Source organism: Desmodus rotundus, chromosome 5, assembly GCF_022682495.2.
Source record: "Desmodus rotundus isolate HL8 chromosome 5, HLdesRot8A.1, whole genome shotgun sequence".
Lineage (NCBI taxonomy): Eukaryota > Metazoa > Chordata > Mammalia > Chiroptera > Phyllostomidae > Desmodus > Desmodus rotundus.
Window position 1 is genome coordinate 81,953,665 of NC_071391.1, and position 18,925 is coordinate 81,972,589.

At 36.8% G+C, this 18,925-nt stretch overlaps 1 protein-coding gene across 1 annotated transcript in view; it reads left to right on the forward strand.

Moving 5' to 3' along the window:
• Positions 1–17,655, forward strand: part of HOATZ (HOATZ cilia and flagella associated protein) — a 29,374-nt gene extending 11,719 nt beyond the window's left edge. The window contains exons 4-6 of the mRNA XM_045204116.3: positions 14,786–14,845; positions 15,437–15,489; positions 17,520–17,655. Of these exons, the coding sequence (XP_045060051.2) occupies positions 14,786–14,845; positions 15,437–15,489; positions 17,520–17,574 (168 nt within the window). The 3' untranslated portion in view covers positions 17,575–17,655. The remainder of the gene's footprint in view (positions 1–14,785; positions 14,846–15,436; positions 15,490–17,519) is intronic.
• The last annotated feature ends 1,270 nt before the right edge of the window (positions 17,656–18,925 follow it).

Sequence of the window (18,925 nt, forward strand, 5' to 3'; positions counted from 1 at the left end):
AACTAGGGTTTGAGTTACATATTGGATACGGAAGGTGAGGCATACCAAGGTATCAAAGATAGCTCATCGTTTTCTGGATTGCTTAACAGCATGGATGGTGCCATTTTCTGAAACAAGGAACATTAAATGATGGCCAAGTGTTGAAGTTATTTTTGAGGAAGTGAGGGGTTAAACAATCAGTTTGGACCCACTGAGTTTGAGGTACCGTTGAGATAAGCAAAGATAAGCCAATATGAGTTGTCAAATAGGCCTGTGAATGTATGGGCTAGAGAAGTACAGGCCAGAGATGAGATAGAGTCATATGGAAGGGAAATCTCCCACCCCCTCCTTCTTACATCCTCAACGGCAAGGTGGGAAAGATATACCTGAAGGATGGAGTCAGTCCCATTCACCAACACATCATATCTACGTAACTACCAACATGATGAAAACCTTAATTATTTGTTCGCTAAGGACAAGTCATGATAATTATTGCAGATTGAACCATCAGTAGTATGTAAATCAGTCATATATAGAAGTATCCTTAATATATATCTATAGTTTATTAAATTTTAAAGTCTAATGCTCATTTATGTTCACATTTTTCTCAACATTAAAATTCAGATCTCACTTATTGCTTTTTTAAAAAATAAGTGACTTTTAAAGCAACATTAAAGCAATTTTTAAAATCACACACTTCTACTTTCATGCATTTGTTTTTTAAGTTTAATCTTTATTGTATTTTTTTTTCCATTACCATTTAGCCCCCTTCTACCTGCCTCCCCCCAGCAATCACCACACTGTCATCCATGTGCACCAGTCTTTTTTCCTTTCTGCTCAATCCCTCTATCCCCTCACCTCCTCCTACCCCCACTAGATGTCATCTGCTCTCCATCTATGAGTCTGTCTGTTTTGCTTGTTAGTTCAATTCATTAGATTCCACGTATGAGTGAAATCATATGGTATTTGTCTTTCTCTGACTGGCTTATTTCACTTAGCATAATGTTCTCCAGACCTATCCATAATGTTACACGAGGTAAAATTTTCTTCTTTTTTATGACCAAGTAGAATTCCATTGTGTAAATGTCCCATAGTCGTTTTATACACTCATCTATTGATGGACACTTGGGCTGCTTCCATATCTTGGCAACTGTAAATAATGCTGCAATGAACATAGGGGTGCTTACGTTTTTTCAAATTAGTGTTTTCGGTTCCTTCCATTATATTCCCAGGAGTGGGATTGCTGGGTCAAAAGGCAGATCCATTTTTAATTTTTTGAGGTATCTCCATACTGTTTTCCACAGTGACTGCACCAGTCTGCATTCCCACCAACAGTGCAAAAGGGTTCCCCTTTCTCCACATCCTCGCCAGCACTTATTGTTTGTCGATTTATTGATGATAGCCATTCTGACAGGTGTGAGATTATATCTCATTGTAATTTTAATTTGCATCCTCTGATGATTACTGATGTTGAGCATCTTTTCATGTCTATTGGCCATCTGTATGTCCTTTTTGGAGAAGCGTCTATCTGAGTCCTTTGCCCACGTTTTAACTTTGTTGTTTGTTTTTTGGTGTTGAGTTTTGTAAGTTCTTTGTGAATATTGGATATTAACCCCTTATCAGATGTATCAGTGAATATGTTCTCCCATTCTGTGGGTTGTCTTTTTGTTTTGTTGTATTCCTTTCCTGTGTGATGCGTGTGTTTTGTGTAAATGTTTTGGGGGTTTTTTTTACTGCTTAATCAAAGACTTTTTTTTTCAATTTTTCAATTATTTTATTGTTGTTCAATTACAGTTGTCTACATTTTCTCCCCACCTCTCTACCCCACCCCAGCCAAACCCACCTCCCTCCCCTGCTGTTTTGTGTAAATGTTTTAAAAGAGAGCTACATTCTTCAAGTAATTGTTATTGGTTTTCCATTAACTATATGTGACAGAACTAAGAAAAAATATGTAACAGAACCAAGAAAATACATTTTTTCTTCTTCAAAACAGATAAATTCATATTTTACTGAAACCTACATTTAAGAAAAATCTATCACCTCTCTTTTATGTAATGACTAATATGTTTTTCTCATTTTAGTAAGCTGTCATTTTTTTAAATGAAACTTATATGTCAGAGCTGGGAAATGAGCCAGGATCGAGCAATTTCCAGGAAGTATGGAAAGGTGCTTAGATATGCATTTTTTTCCCTGCAAGTTAGCATTCTTCTTCTCTCTGATTAATAGTCCTCTAACATCTTTCGTCCACTCTGATAGATGACTGTGTTAGGTTTACCTTCTAAAAATCAGATTAGTGCTAGAGAATGTGTTTTTATTTATTTTATCATTCAGGCTATCTTTTAAAGTACATTGCAGATAAGTTGAGGTTTAACAGTTCTGTATCTTATTATAATAGCTATACATTTACTAAATGGAAATTAGAGAATCTACATAGCAGATTTCAATTAGTAGACACAGGGGATGGCAGTTAATTCATAGAATAGTCATAGCTGAAACATTCTCTTATCAGAATCAACAAGGTAAGAGGTGCATACTGCCTTTTGGAATCAAGCCCAAAGTGAGAGTTTTTACTAATACATAGCTTTACCACAAACCAAGAAAAATTCTCAGTTTCCTTATGATTTCATTTGTAACATAGAATAGAAATAGAACTTCCTAAGAATTAAGACTCTGTGTAGAATAAGAACTTAAATTCCCTAGTGATCCTATGGGACATTTAACTCCCAATCATTGGCATAGATTTAAAATTTAAATTCAGGAGCCTTGAGGAAAAAATATCAGATAATGTTCTCAACCTCTATAAAGTCATAGAACCTTGATTCTTCTTAGGTAATTTTCTAAATTTAGAACACAATTCCCATTTTATAGTTAATTAGTAGTAAAAATCCTATCATAGATATTTAGCTTACATTAAATAAGATCTTGGAAAGCTCATCAGTTTGTAAGTACCATTGTAATTCAACTATTCTTTACCCATTTTTAATATTATTATTTTTCAATTACAATTGACATTCAATATTATAATCATTTCAGCACCACATATTGATTAGACATTTATATAACTCATGAGGAGAACCCCCCAGTAAGTCTAGTACCTACCTCACACCATACATCATTATTACAATGTTAGTGACTATACTCCCTGTGCTGCTCTTTACATCCCCATGACTATTCTGTAATTGCCAATTTGTACTTCTTAATCCCCTCACCTTTTTCACCCAGCCCCCAAGATCCCCTCTCATCTGGCAATTATGGGTTTGTTCTCTATATCTATGAGTTTATTTCTGTTTTGTTTATTTTATTTCTTAGATTACACATATAAGTGAAATTGTGTGGTATTTGTCTTTTTCTGCCTGACTTATTTCATTTAGCATGATACCTTTGTCTATTGATGGGCACTTGGGTTGCTTCCATATTTTGGCTATTGTAAATAATGCTGCCATGAACATAGGGATGCATATATTTTATCAAATGAGTGTTTTGGTTTTCTTCAGATAAATACTCAGGAGTGGGATTGCTGGGTTATATGGTAGTTCCATTTTTAATTTTGAGGATCCTCCATACTGTTTTCCATTGTTGCTGCACCAATTTGCCATCTCATTAATAGTGCACAAGAGTTCCCCTTTCTCCACATTCTTGCCAACACTTGTTTGTTGGTTTATTGATGATAGCCATTCTAACAGGTGTGAGATAGAATCTCATTGTGGTTTTAATGTGTATTTCTCTGTTAATAACATTGAGCATCTTTTCATATGTTTCATTTGTATGTCCTCTTTGGAGATATGTCTGTTTAGGTCCTCTGCCCATTTTTTAATCACTTGTTTGGGTGTTTTGTTTTTTGCTTGTTTGTTTGTTTTGGTGTGAAGTTGTGTAAGTTCTTTATATATTTTGGTTATTAACACCTTATTGGATGTATCATTGGCAAATATCTTCTACAATTCAGTAGGTTATCTTTTTGGTTTGTTAATGGCTTCCTTTGCTGTGCAAAAACTTTTTAGTTTGATATATGCCAGTTTGTTTATTTTTCTTTTGTTTCCCTTGCCTAAGGAGACATATCCAAAAAAAAAAAAAATTACTAAGTGCAATGTTAAATAGTTTGCTGTCCATGTTTTCTTCTAGTATTACAGTTTTAGGTCTTACATTTAAGTCTTTGATCCATTTTGAGTTTATTCTTTTATATGGCATAAGAAAGTGGTCAAGTTTCTTTTTTTGCATATATATATCCAATTTTTTCCAACACCATTTATTGAATAGTCTGTCTTTGCCTCTTTGTATTTCTTTACTCTTTGTCATAGATTAATTGACCATATAAGCATGGGTTGTATTTTGTTCCATTGATCTAAGTACCTGTTTTTTATGTTAGTACTATGCTGTTTTGATTACTATAGTCTTGTAGTATAGTTTGATATTAGGTAGCATGAATCTTCAAACTCTGTTCTTCTTCCTCAAGATTGTTTTGGATATTCAGGATAAATTTTAGAATTATTTATTCTAGTTTTATGAAAAATGTCATTGTATTTTGATAGTGATTGCATTGCATATATAAATTGTTTGGGGTACCATGGACATTTTAACAATGTTATTTCTTCCCACCCATGAGCAAGCTATATGATTCCATTAATTTGTATCTTCTTCAATTTCTTTATTCAATGTCTTATTATTTTCCAAGCACCAGTCTTTTACCTCCTTGGTTAAATTTATTCGTAAATATTTTAATACACTTGTAAATTGGGTTGATTTCTTAATTTCTCTTTCTGATAGTTCATTACTGGTATATAAAATGCAACCAATTTTGAATATTAATTTTATATCATGCTACTTTGCTGAATTCATTGGTCAGTTTTAATAGTTTATTGTGGAATCTTTATGGTTCTTTCGATATAGTATCACATCATCTGCAAATAATGACAGTTTTACCTCTTCCTTTCCATTTTGTTGGATGTATTTTATTTCTTCTCTGATTTCTGTGGCTAGAACTTCCTATACTATGTTGAATAAAAGTGGTGAAAGTCAACATCCTTGTCTTGTTCCTGATCTTAAGGAAAACACCTTTAACTTTTCATCAGCTGTGGATTTGTAATATATGGCCTGTACTGTATTGAGGTATGTTCCTTCTATCCCTACTTCTCTGAGAGTTTTTATCATAAATGGACCCTGGATTTTGTCAAATGCTTTTTCTTCATCTGTTCGTATGACCATATGATTTTTATCCTTCATTTTGTTTATGTGGTGCCTCATATTAATGGATTTGTAAATAATGAATCAACCTTGCATCCCAGGAATAAATCCCACTTGATCATGGTGTATGACCTTTTTAATGTATTGCTGGATTTGATTTGATAATATTTTGCTGACTCAGATATGGCACTCACCTGCTGGCCCTGTAGGGGGTTGGGGGGGACTTTGGAAACGGAACAATGGCCTCTGCCAGCACTTTTGTTTCACAGAAAGCTGCCCCCAAGCTCTTGTCCCAAGGCCAGACAATTCAGTTCCTAGAGCCTTTCCAGCTGCTGCCCCAATGCTGGAGCTTAGAGCAAGTTAGTGTGAGTAAGTCCATTCGCTAGGCCCTTTAAAAAGAATGCCTGGGACTCTAAAACCCTCTGTCTCACTCATCCACAATCCCTGCTGGTTTTTACAGCCAAAAGTTATGGGGTCTTCTCTTCAGGGCACTGAAACCCTGGGCTGAGCAGCCTTGTATGGGGATGAGACCCCTTGATCTCAGAGGGCACTCTGCAGCCAAGATATCCCTCCCAATTTCTAATTGTCACACATGGGTATGGGACCAGCTCATTCTGCATCTCCACCCCTCCTAAAGTCTCCACGTGCCTTCTTCTGTATAACCTTAGTTATAGGACTTCTGCTCAGCCAAATAGACTTCAGGTGGTTCTCAATGATGGTTGTTCTGTAGTTTAGCTGTAATTTTGATGTGGTCATGGGAGAATATGAGTACTGTGTTTACCTACTCTGCCATCTTGACCAGAAGAACTATTTTGTATTTCTTGAAATCGTTTTTTTTTCTAGAAATTTGCCATTCTACCTACATTTTCAAGTTTATTTGATATAAAGAATTTATAGTGTTTTAATCACCTTTTAATCTCTGCTCTAGCTCTACTTATTACCCCTTTATATATTTAATGATTTGTATCTTCTTTTCTTAAGTAACTATGCCAATGGATTAGCTATTTTAAGATTCTTTTCAAAAAAGCCAGCATTTAGCTTTATTATCCTCTATCATGTTTTTGGGTTTTATATCATTTGTTACTGATTTTTATTACTTCTCCCTTCAATTTGGGGTTAGTTCTTATTTTTCCTTCTTACTTTCTTGTCTTTTTACTTGTTTCTTAATTTTCCATTTTATCTCTTTTCTAATATAATAATTTACAGCTATTATCTCTCAAAGTATTATTTTGGTTGCATATCATAAGCTAGTGATTTCATTTTTATTCCATTTTAAGTATTTATAAATTCATATTTTGACTTAAAATTTATCTCATGAATTATTTTTAAGTACACCTTTTTTTAGAGAAGTTATTTTATTTTTTCTATTCTTTGTTTTATCTATTTTCTATAGTTCATTTTTATTGCATTTTTAAATTATACTTCTTAATTTTCAAATGCATGAAGTCTTCTTAAATTATCTGTTTTTTATTTTTACACTGAGATCAGAAACAGTTCCTAACTTCTACTAAATTAAGTTTACACACAGCTATTTTTGTGTCAACATCCTCAACACGATGCCATTCAACTGTCCTATGCTGTATACCTCCATCCCAGGCAGGCCAGGTTTACCACCAGCTTTAAGCTCATCCCAGCCTCCATTTCTTCAATTATTTTTAACTGGACTGATTTCTTTTCATCACTGAGCATGTTTTTTGTATTATGATAATCAAACCAGCCCACTGCTTTGCTAGATTTCTCCCTTGGATTCACTATTTTTAAATCTTTAGATTATTTATTTTGGAGCTTCTCTGAGGTTCTGAAATTTTTACATGTTATAACATTTTAAACTTATACTAAGATTCAGCATGGGTTTGTGTAAATATTATATTCCTTCGTGTGCTCTCTTTCACATTTCCTGGTGTCTGTGCCAGCAGCGTATATTACATTTATATTCAATGAAAGGCATGAAGAATTTTGAAAAGTTCCCATTTGAATTAATGTATTTCCCCCAGTGCTTCTTAGTCTGTTTTCATCATGTTTTTTGCTTTCAGACCATCTGCTTCTCTCACTATATAATAATACTTTTGAGAACTAACTATACAGCATATAAACTATAAGCCCGTTACTCACATTGTCATTTAACTCTCTGAAAAACTCTGTTGGAGAAGCATTAAATTACCTCTGTTACAGTTAGGAAACTGAAGCTGAAATATGTAAGTGACTTTGTCAAGGTCACACATCTAAAATATGGTAATGATGGTTTGAACCTGGGCATATCTGACAATGGAGCCAAGGTGCTTAACTACTATGTCATACTGGTTTCAAGAGTTTATAGATCCTAAGTATTGGGATGGTTGCCAAGTAACTAAGCAAAGAGCTGATTTTGGAATCAATTCAATACTGCTGTAAGATAGGATTAAATTTAGTAAATTAGTTTTTAAACTATAGTAATCAAAATGAAATTTCTTTTGGTAATGTAGATAGGTAATCAGAGAAATAAACACTACCATATAATATTTTTGATGAATGTTTTAGTCAAAAAAAGTCAACCATAGACAAGGAAGAAATGAATTTTTCATATGAGAACCAGGTCTTAAGAAGAAAGGACCTTTCTTTTAAAGTCTTGTGTGTATTAAGAGCTTTTTTTATACCTGAAGATTTTGAGGAGAAAGTTTGTGATGCACGGGAGAATTTGTGGACAGAGGAATTTTCACTACGTAATTCAAGGCAAATAATAGCTTAGATATCACTCCTTATTTCTCATTTTTCCTTCAAAGTCTATTCAGCAATTCACCCATTGGTCAAAGGTCGAATCATCAGAAATCCTCCATGCCTGTATAAAGGAGGTGGACAATTCATCCTTTTCTCCTTTTTCCCTCTCTTCCACATTTTGAAAACGTTGAAAGAAAAATTTTCTTTCATCACCATCATCATCACCACAGTATAATAGCTACCATTTACTATCCACCACATGCCATGCATTATGTTAAGCAATGTTTGTGTTACCTCCAGTTTCACAACAACTTTTCCTATACACCAGAGGCCCAAGATTCAGAGAAATAGTTCTTTGATTTACCCAAGATCACAAACTTCTAACCCTTGGGTTAGTGATTACAGTTGGAGGGAGGAAGGGAGGAACCAGGAGGAATAGTGAAGAGATTACTTGCCATTGGTCACACAGCAGAACTGGGAGTCAAACCCAGATGGACTTGGCTTCAGTAATCTATGTTTCCACCCCAGTCATTTGTCTTTCAATAGCCAGAAATAGAGAACTAAGCAATTTAACTCTAGAAGTAACACTAAAATTCATTATTATTCTAGGAGACACTAAATTTATAAATTATCTTATTCTAATTTCCTGGAATCAACTTTTACTAGATATTTATTTTTTCAAAAATAGTATATAAATATAATAAGAAAATATTCAATATTAAAATATTATAACTATAAATTCTCACCTCTGTTTTATATTATTTTTTAATTAATACATTAAAATATCTTATAAAATTCCACTAATGGACACAACACAAACACTATGATTAGAAATGAGAATTCTTTTGTTGTTGTGAAATTAACAAGTAAATCATTTATCCCTAATAATAAGGTAATTTTAAGGATATTTCCTTCACCAGTGAGTGTATTTAGTTATCCTGGCAGAGATTTCCTATACTAGTGGGCAATGACACAGTTATTTATAATAGTTTTATTGTTCATTCCCAGGAAACATGTCCAGGAAGCAGAAATCAAATCATGTTTGAAAGCTTTGTTTCTGGTGCATTATATTATATTATAAAAGTTATTAGTCACTAAAATCCATTTTAATACAAAAGGACCTGAAATAAAAATAAAAAATGAATGAACTTTTTATTCTTATTTTAGAATCTTGTAACTAAATATTGTCTGCTTTGATATTAGAAGCATTATAACAACATAACTTGCTTATGGCTGCACAGAAAACAATCATGTAGTTTTGTTCACAGAGATTTTAAGAATTAAACATGCCCCTGTTTAATATCACTTTTGAAAACTTTTTTGTTTTTCTCAGGCTACCAATTGTGTATTAGACAGTGTAATGATTTCATTCAGGCATCATGACTGAATCAATTCAAATTCAATTCAACAAAAAAGTCATTGAATATAACATACAAGGCACTGGTAAGCGCTAAGGAAGCATAAGAAGGTGAGTAAGACTCTGAAAGAGACACAGTAGCAACTATGAGATAAAGCAGGGGAAGCAAGATCGATACCATAATAAAGATATAAAGTGCTGTGTAATCGCTGTATGGGAGCACTTGATTCTAACTGAGTGCATGTGCAATGGAAAAGTTGAAAATAAAACTAATATTTAATACCGACATTGAAAATAACCCAGGTCTTTATCTGCAGACATTATTTTATTCAGTCCATAGCAAGCTGACAGGTATGAAATTTAGCTTAGTTTTAAAAATACCCTGAATTTATTTTCTTTCAATAACTATGATATGTGATACCTAATATTCAAATAAAAAGTAGAAGTCTTGTCCCAAAATAAATAAAATTAAAACTTTGTAGGCTCATAAAACATCAGATTAAAACAACTTGAGCAGAATGATGCAAAGCCAAACCACCAGTATTCTGGTCTGGCTGCTGATACTCCTGCCCTTGCACGGGCTCCTCCCCTCCGGTGTCTCTGAGCGTGCCTGAGGGTTGAAGCTTCTCTTGCAGGTATCAGGACTGAAGATTCATCTCGAGGAATCACTTAGCAATGCAGCAATGCAGCAGCTTCTGGGGCTTTTCACACCCTGTTTCTTGTGCCTCGAAAGCTCTTTCTTTTCTATCCTGTCTCCATTGTTATTGCTTTCAGGTCCAAGCTTGGATATCACCTCCTGTGGGACATCTTCCCTGAGTTCCTTTGACAGTCTGAAATTAAGGGTCCCTCTTCATTTCTCTAATTGCACTCTATATTAACCCAATCATAGCACATTGGAACTATTTGCTTTTTCTCCACAAGTCTGCAATAAGGAATTGTGTTTTGTTCAGCCCTTGCACAGTAATGTGACATCATATGTGCTCATTATGGATTGAAATGGGTGCCTCAAAAAAAGTCATGTTGAAGTACTAATCCATGGTACCTCAAAATGTGACCTTTTTTGGAAATTGTAGATAAAATGAGTTAAGAAGTTAATAGTGGAGTAGGGTGGGCCCCTAATTCTATATGACTCGTGTCCTAATAAGACGGCCATGTGAAGACAGAAACACACAGGAAGAAAGTAATGTGACAATGAAGGCAGGGACTGGAGTTACACCGCTGTAAGGCAATGAATGCCACAGACTGCCAGCAAACCACCAGAAGCTAGGGAGAGCTAAGGAAGGACTCCCCCACAGGTTTCAGAGGGGGCGTGGCCCTGCCAACACCTTGGTTTTGGACTTCTGGCCTCCAGAACTGTGAGGCAACAAATATGTTGTTTTAAGCCACCCAGTTTGATACTTTGTTACAGCAGCCCTGAGAAAATAGTTCCATGTTCAATAAATTTGAAGGGACCAATGGATGAGTTACAATTTTTACCTGGTGATGAGAAATCTATGTCTATGCTCAGTTATTTCTTGCTGCTAGTCTTTTCTTAAATCATTTTTTATTTTTCAATTATAGTTGACATGCAATGGTATATTAGTTTTAGGTATATACCCCAGTGATTAGACATTATATAACTTACTAAGTGATCATCCCAATAAACTTCATACCCATTTGACACCATATGTAATTATTGGAATGTTGACTATATTCTTTTTTTTTCATAATCAATAAAATATACTTTTTTATTTTTATTGTTATTCAATTACAGTTGTATGCCTTTTCTCCCCATCCCTCCACCCCACCCCAGCTGAACCCACCTCCCTCACCCACCTCCACCCTCCCCCCCGATTTTGTCCATGTGTCCTTTATAATAGTTCCTGCAATCCCCTCTTCCCACTGTCCCCACCCCACTCCCCCCTGGCCACTGCTAGACTGTTCCCAACCTCAATGTCTCTGGTTGTATTTTGTTTGCTTTTTTCTTCTATTGATTATGTTCCAGTTAAGGGTAAGATCATATGGTATTTGTCCCTCAAGTCCTAGCCACAACAATCAGATAAGAAAAAGAAATAAGAGGCATCCAAATTGGAAAGGAGGAAATGAAACTGTCACTGTTTGCAAACAGACTATATTCTCTATGTTGTATTTTACATCCCCATGACTATTCTGCTGCTACCAATTTGTACTTAATCCCTTCACCTTTTTCCCCCAACCCCCAACCATCCTCCCCTCTTGCGACCACCAAAATGTCCCCTGTATCTGTGAGTCTGTTTCTGTTCTGAGAATTTTGTTTTTAATATTCAATTGTTGATATATATGTATTTATTGTCATTTTATTGTTCATACTTTTGACCTTTTTTTCTTCTTATAGAAGACCCTTGAACATTTCATGTAATACTGGTTTGGTGGTGATGAACTCCTTTAGCTTTTTCTTGTCTGAGAGGTTCTTTATCTGCCCTTCAAGTCTAATGATAGCTTTGCTGAGTAGAGAATCTTGGTTACAGGTCCTTGCTTTTCATCATTTTGAATATTTCTTGCCAACCCCTTCTAGCCTGCAAAGTTTCTGTGAAAAATCAACACGCAGTCTTATGGGAGCTCCCTTGTAGATACCTAACTGCTTTTCTCTTGCTGCTTTTAAGAATCTCTCTTTGTTTTTAACCTTTGTCATTTTAATTATGATGTGTCTTGGTGTAGGCCTCTTTGGGTTCTTCTTGTTTGGGACTCTCTGCACTTCCTGGACTTGTATGTCTATTTCCTTCACCATGTTAGAGAAGTTTTCTGTCATTTTTTAAGCAGGTTTTCAATTCTTTGCTCTTTCTCTTCCCCTTCTGGCACCCCCATGACATGAATGTTGGTATGCTTGAAGTTGTCTCAGAGGCTTCTTACACTACCCTTATTCTTTTTTCTTTTTTCTTTTTTTTGCTGTTCTGATTGGGGTTTTTTGCATCCTTATATTCAAATCACTGATTTAATTCTTGGTTTCACCTACTCTATTGTTGATTCCTTGTAAATTATTCTTCATTTCAGTTATTGTATCCATCATTTCTGACTGGATATTTTTTATGGTTTTCATGTCCTTTTTTATGCTTGGAGTTCTCTCTAAGTTCATCTACTCTTTCCCTAAGTTCACTGAGCATCCCTATAACCAGTGTTTTAAACTCTGCATCTAGTCGATTGTTTGTCTGCATTCTGTTTAGTCCTTTCTCTGGAGTTTTGTTCTGTTCTTTCATTCAGGACATGTGTTCATGTGCCATCATTTTGGCAGCCCCCTTGTGTTTCTTTCTATGTACTAAGTAGAGCTGCTGCATTTCTTGGGCTTGGTAGAACGGCTTCATGTAGTATGTATCCTGCAGGGTCCAGTGGCACAGCCTCACCATTCATTCAAGCTGGGCCCTCCAGTTACACCACCAACCCCCATGAAGGCCGTGTACACCCTCCTATTGTAGTTGAGCCTTGACTGCTGTTGGCACATCAAGGAGAGGTATTTAATTGCAGACTGATTGGCTGCAAGGACTAGCTGAGACCGCCAGGGAGGATCAGCTGTGCCAGAGCCTGCCTAGTGGAGCAGTACTTATTTCAGTGGAGTTCTGGTGCCCACTGACTCTGCCACTTGAGGTTGTCACTTGTGGATGTAGTTGTGTGGTGCTTCAACATAGTCGGAAGATGTCCACCAGGTGCACTAGCTCTGGGGCCTCCCAGGAGGCATAGGCCAAGGTCAACTACCACCTGTGTTCTGCCTGGGGTCACCAGCATAAGCTACAAAACAATCTGCAGCTGGCTGCTGGGCTTGGAGTCATGCAGGAGAGACCAAGCTGAGACCAAGGCTGGATGCTAGTAGTATCAGGCCTGGAGGCACTTAGCAAGAGGTATAGGGCATATTGGGGCCAGATGTTGCTTATTGGAGAGACTTCAGAAAAGTCTGAAGGATGAATTGTGACAAGCCATTTGTATGGAAAAGCCACTGGAAACACCTTGGGTGGGGTGGGGCAGGGTGTCAGGGAATTGCTAGGGCTGGGTGAACAGTGATAGCCAGGTTGCTAGAGAATCAATTTTGGCACCTGCCTGCTGGCTCTGTTTGGTGGGGGGGAGGCAGGGGGGCCAGGCTCAGAAAAAGAACAATGGCCTCTGCCAGCACTTCTGTCTAGGAGAAAACTGCACTTCCAACTCTGTTCCTAATGCCAGACACTTCAGTTCATTCCTATATATCCCTGGTGCCTTTCAAGCTTCTTTCCCAGTACAATGACTCACAGAGAGTCCAAGAAAGTCCATGTGATGGCCCTTCAAGAGGAATACCTGGGACTCCTCACTGGTTATACTTATTCCTCACTGATTATCACAGCCAGAAGTTATGGGGACTTCTCTTCCTGGTACTGGAACCCTTGGGCTATGGGGCCTGCGGTGGGGCTGGGAACCCTTGATCCTCAAGGGGTCCTAGCAGCCAAGATAACCCTCCTGATTTTTAACCACCCCACTGGATGTGGGACCAGCCCATTCTGTGTCTCCTCTCCTCCTGCCAGTCTCATGAGGCTTCTTTACAACTTTAGTTGTAGGACTTCCTTTCAGGTAGATTTCAGGCAGTCTGAATGATGGTTGCTCTGTAGTTTAGCTGTGTTTTTGATGTGGTTGTAGGAGGATGTGAGTACCACATAACCTTCGCTGACATCTGGACTGGAAACCTCTTACTTCTAGCCTTGATCTAAAAATAACTTCTTTCATTTTATTGGGCCATTTGAAGCTACAAGTTTTATTTGCCATATTCTCCAGTTTTTCTTTCATTCTCCAATTCTCCAGATGTATTCTCTATCTGGCTATCTCCAAAACTGAATATAACTGGATTCTATGAGAAATAACTTTAAGTACCTATATTTGCCTCTTTTTATATAGTCTATATCTTGATAAATCTTCATGACTGCATTAAATTAGTTTTTTACACTTAGGAGAACTTACCTGAGAATGTGCATATCTCAATATCTAAGACAGGAGAGATGAGAGAATAAGACTATTTCATAGGCAAGCTGCTATAATGAGCCCTGTGGTCATGGACTTAGGAGGTGGCATGTTGTTTGAGCTTGCTGATTTTGCATCTTACTACCATTTAATGGAAATTTAGTGTGGTGGTCAACAGCTTGGGCTTCATTGTTAAATACAGCTGGTATCAAATCCCATTCTGCACTTAATAGCTTGGGTAAGCTATTTATCCTTAGTAAGCTTCAGATTCCTCATCTGTAAAATTGGATAATAGTCATCAAACTTATGAGTTATTATAAGAAAATAATGACATAATATATATGAAGTTCTTAGCATAGTTCATGTATTAAAGTATTAATAAGAGCTAAGAGCTAATTATTAGATACATAAGAAACCCCCTTTTATTGGGGATCAAAGTCAAACTGTTTTGCAGATCAGCATCCTCTCAAATAAAAACTGCATTGTGTTACAAATTAAAAGTGTAAATCTATCATGGAAAAATATTTTTAAATTCAGCCCCAAAATACAAGAAGAAAAATGGAAAAAATTCTACCCTTGGTGGACATGAAACTTTATTAATGAGTAAAAGACTCACCTGCTTCCTTCTTTTTCCCCCCCTTTAAACAGGCTAAAAGGAGAGATGAGATTCTCCAACTCTTAAGAAAACAAAGAGAAGAGAGGATCTCGGTGAGACAGATACTGAGAGATTTGGATAAATCTGTCTGCTGGGGGTGGGGCTGAACCATGGCAAATTCTCAGAGATTGACCCCTTAAATCTAGATACACATGGTCCAGAGCCATTTATATATCCGAGGTGGGCAGGGTGTAGACATCAGATAACTTGTCAATGCTTGATAAACCAAAGACATCTCCAGAGTGTGCTAGCTCTGCTGGCAGAGAAGTTCGGTGTTATTGTCCGTGCGCTTATTTCACCCAGGGTAAAGTTGTCCCGTACTAACATGGGCTACTGCAGTGGTAATGTTTGTTTCACTGTGATTGCTCTTACTTAGATCATGCAAAAGCAAATGCTAAATGAAGAAAGCAAACTTAATAAAAACAATAATAGCACCCCGTAAACTTATGAATGTATAAACACACTCTCCTGAAAGAACCCAAATCCCTAATCTGGAACATTTCTGACCTCACTGTCTCCAGATGCAAGAAGCTAGTCCGTATAAATTCTGTGATAATTTTACCTCAGATTTTTTTTATCTATTAAATTTCAGCCAGTGCAAGACATAAAACGGTTCCTTTTTTATTTTTTTTTGTTTTGTTTAGAAAGAACTTGTCTCCCTTCCTCACAAACCAAAGACCAAAGTACACAAAGCAAAGTAAGTATACTTCTGTCAACTATTCTCACTGTTCTATTTTCCCCGTAAGGAAGCATTTCTTTTTTCTTATTCACTTTGCCCTCTACACTCAAATTTCTAAAAATCTTCCCACGATTTAGGGATTTCTTGCCTTGAATAAAGTTTCCCCTCATCTACACTAAAGCCCGTGATATATGCAAGCATAAATTGGTGTAAACAGAAAAGTAAATCAACCTTGTATCTCTGTACCTATTATCTTCCCCTCCTTTCTCAACCTGGGTTATGCGTTCACCTGCTCTTGCCTCTCAGCTCCCCTCTCCCCTACCCACACCTAGACCCACCATCTTTGGAAAATCAGCAGGTTTTCTAGATTAGAAGTGTTGATATCACCAGTGGCATATGTAAAGTTGTTAAATCTAAATTCACATAGCAAGGGCTTTACCCTCACAGCAATGGGTGAAAAGTCTTATCCCTGGAATAACATTAGAGCAGGACCAGGCACATGGTTCAGAAGAGTTTAAAGGAAACCAACTACCACTAGTTAATCATTAATTAAAAATCTCAGTTTTTGATATTATGACTGAAAACCAATGTGGTCAACTCAACATCAATTTGACAAGTATTTATTTGCATACTACCTTCAGGGAAGAATAGTTAGAAAGTAATTTTTGTCCTTGTCTCATTGGTATTGAAGCTGACTCCCTTTAATGTTATCAGATGTTATTAAAGAAAAATTAATACATCTACCCTAATCTTTAAAACTTTGAAGAAATGAAAAGATCATTCGATCATCTGGCTATACATTTACATAATGCTCAGCAACTTAATTACTCTCATTTTAGCCAGATGATTAAATTTAACTTCTAAGGATGACACAAAACTAGTTCTATCAAAAGATCCACTTGTCTGATTCAAATAATGCATGAAGACTGCTCCTTGAGTATCGTGAACAGGTACCTCTGAGGGCCTTCGATTTCTGTGCGCGCTTTTGCAGGACTGGTCAGAACATTTCTGCTACCATCCATGGGGACCTCCCTAAGAGTAAAACATTATTTTGCAGCTTAAACAGATAATACCTTTAATGATTTAAATTCTTACTTAATTTCTTTTGTGTATCAGCCTGCTAATTCTCCCTCCTCTGTCCTGAAGCCTTGAATTTCATCCCATTTCACTGTGATATCTTCTTCCCCTGAGCCTCTTATACTGTTACCATATTTTGGCAATTGATCAAGCACTACTCTGGGCTCATACTTTATGATTATTCTACTCTTATTATCTCGTGAGTTGTTATTTAACTTGTCACATATCTAATTTGTCTATGATGGTATTGTGAGCTCTGTTAGAAATGGGGTCACCCAAAGTGCCTAGCACTCTGCCTGCCTGTAGGGATTCAGAAAATATTTGTAATGGAAAAAATTAGCTTAAAAATATGTGATATTAGCTAATTTAGAAAGTGGTGTTTTATACAGTATGTTAGTATGTAAACTTTTTAAATTTTGAAATATTTTAGACACATTATCAAATATTATTGCCCTCTTTTCCCTCTCACCATCCTTTCCTGCCTGCCCAAACCCCTGCAGGTACACAAATACACCTTTGCTGTCCCTTCTCCAACAGACCTTAAGATAATCCAAGTCCCCTTCTGTCAGAAAGAACTAGAAAGTATGTACAGAGTAAGATTTGAGTAGCAAAGTGTTTATTATCCACCCCAGGAATATTTTGCATTGTAAAGAGGGCTTACTAGAAGGAACAATGAGCAATCCAAAGAAATCAATCCCCGATGATGAAATCTCCCAAGTTTGACTCTTGGGTGAGCAAAACACGTTTAGGGTTAGGAGTTCCTCTCCCATGCCCTTCAAGTCACACTTCCCAGTAGAATAACCACCTCTCTCGCACGTAAGTTTACACTTGGTTGCAAAATCTAATGCGTAGTCAGAATCTAAAACAGCAAATCTTCATTCGGGAAACTTTTAAAAGCTGTTTTCATGCTACTTTGAGTTCACAACTACAGAGTTCTGTGTATTGGAACTAACTCATGTTACTGCCAACAGGAAAGTGATTCCAGAGTCAAATAAAGAACAGGAAGAAGTCAAAGCCTTGAACTAATTTGATGGACACATAGTAGCAGATGGCTCACTTCGATCATCACTTTTGAAACAACCTGCTCTTACATCAGGATCATTGGGGTCGTTAGTTAAAATAGGCAGAGAAATAAAAGTTAAGTATGTAGACTTCTAGAAACCTTGCCAGTTATCAAATCTTTTATCTGTGTTACTTATTGGGAACTACTGTATTTGACAGCACACAATACTAACTATCTCATCTTTCACAGTCTCAAACTCCTACTCACCTTGTTTTCATTTGTTATTTCCAGAATTGCTAGATTTGATCTGTATCGTGAATATCAGATAAACAAGAAACAGGGCTTTATGTGTCCCAACGTATAGACCACCAGCAAAAGCAACAAGAAAATAAGAATGAAAGGGCAGTCCTACAAAGCCATCTTGCTGTTAAAGAAAAAATCTGTTTTCCAAAATTTGTTTTCTTCGGTTTCTGGAACATGTCTGAAGTCAGAAATGAATTGTTTCTAGTTCTGTGATGAGCTGCCTTAGCATTCCTATGTCTTACACGCATGTACAACCTGGTGCCTCCCTCCCTCCCTCCCTTGGGTGTATGTTGGGAAAGAGAAGGTTAAGTACCTATCCCTTCCACATTGTCCAGCAGGCATTCTTGCTCAGAACTGTGCACTCTGCTCCAGTGCTCACAGCTCTGTTTATGACCACTGTTCACTTTGCTTGGCCTCCACCTGCAACTCCTGGACATAACCTCCATTAGATGCAACTCCTACTCCACAGCACAACGTAACTTAATCACAGGGACACACCAAACTGCAGGGGAGGCCAGGAAACAGGCTTTAAATGGAGGGTGGGGGTGGATCTGCCTAGTTAAAATTCAGGACTCTAACATGAAAGGAAATAGAGAACGGATAGTAGTGGAAAACTAGTAGTTTCTGCCACACTATTTGAAGAAAACTGCTTTGAACAGAAGGAAGGTAGTCAGACCTAGGAAAAAGGAAGATTAGGAAGTTATAAAATGGGAATCTCATCTCAGCACTATTAAGACTAAAAGGTACCCTATCAGGGTGATGTGTTTGTCTGCCAGATAAATCTCTATAATGAAGATGGACATAGCAGACTATCAAAGCCTAAACTTTCAATCATGTAACTAATTCTCTTTGTTGTGACTCCATGATCACAGAGAAATCTTTTTTTTAATGTGCTCAGCAGGCCAATGCAAATGTCAGTTTACCTGATGATTATATTTCTCAGTGTGTGAATATATTAGTCTCTTAGATTGGGTTTGAGCTCATCTAACTAAGGATTGGACCCTGGACTAAGATAATTAAACCAGGAAAAATTCTACTTTGTGAGCTTTCTTGGCCATCAGCCTTCCCCCA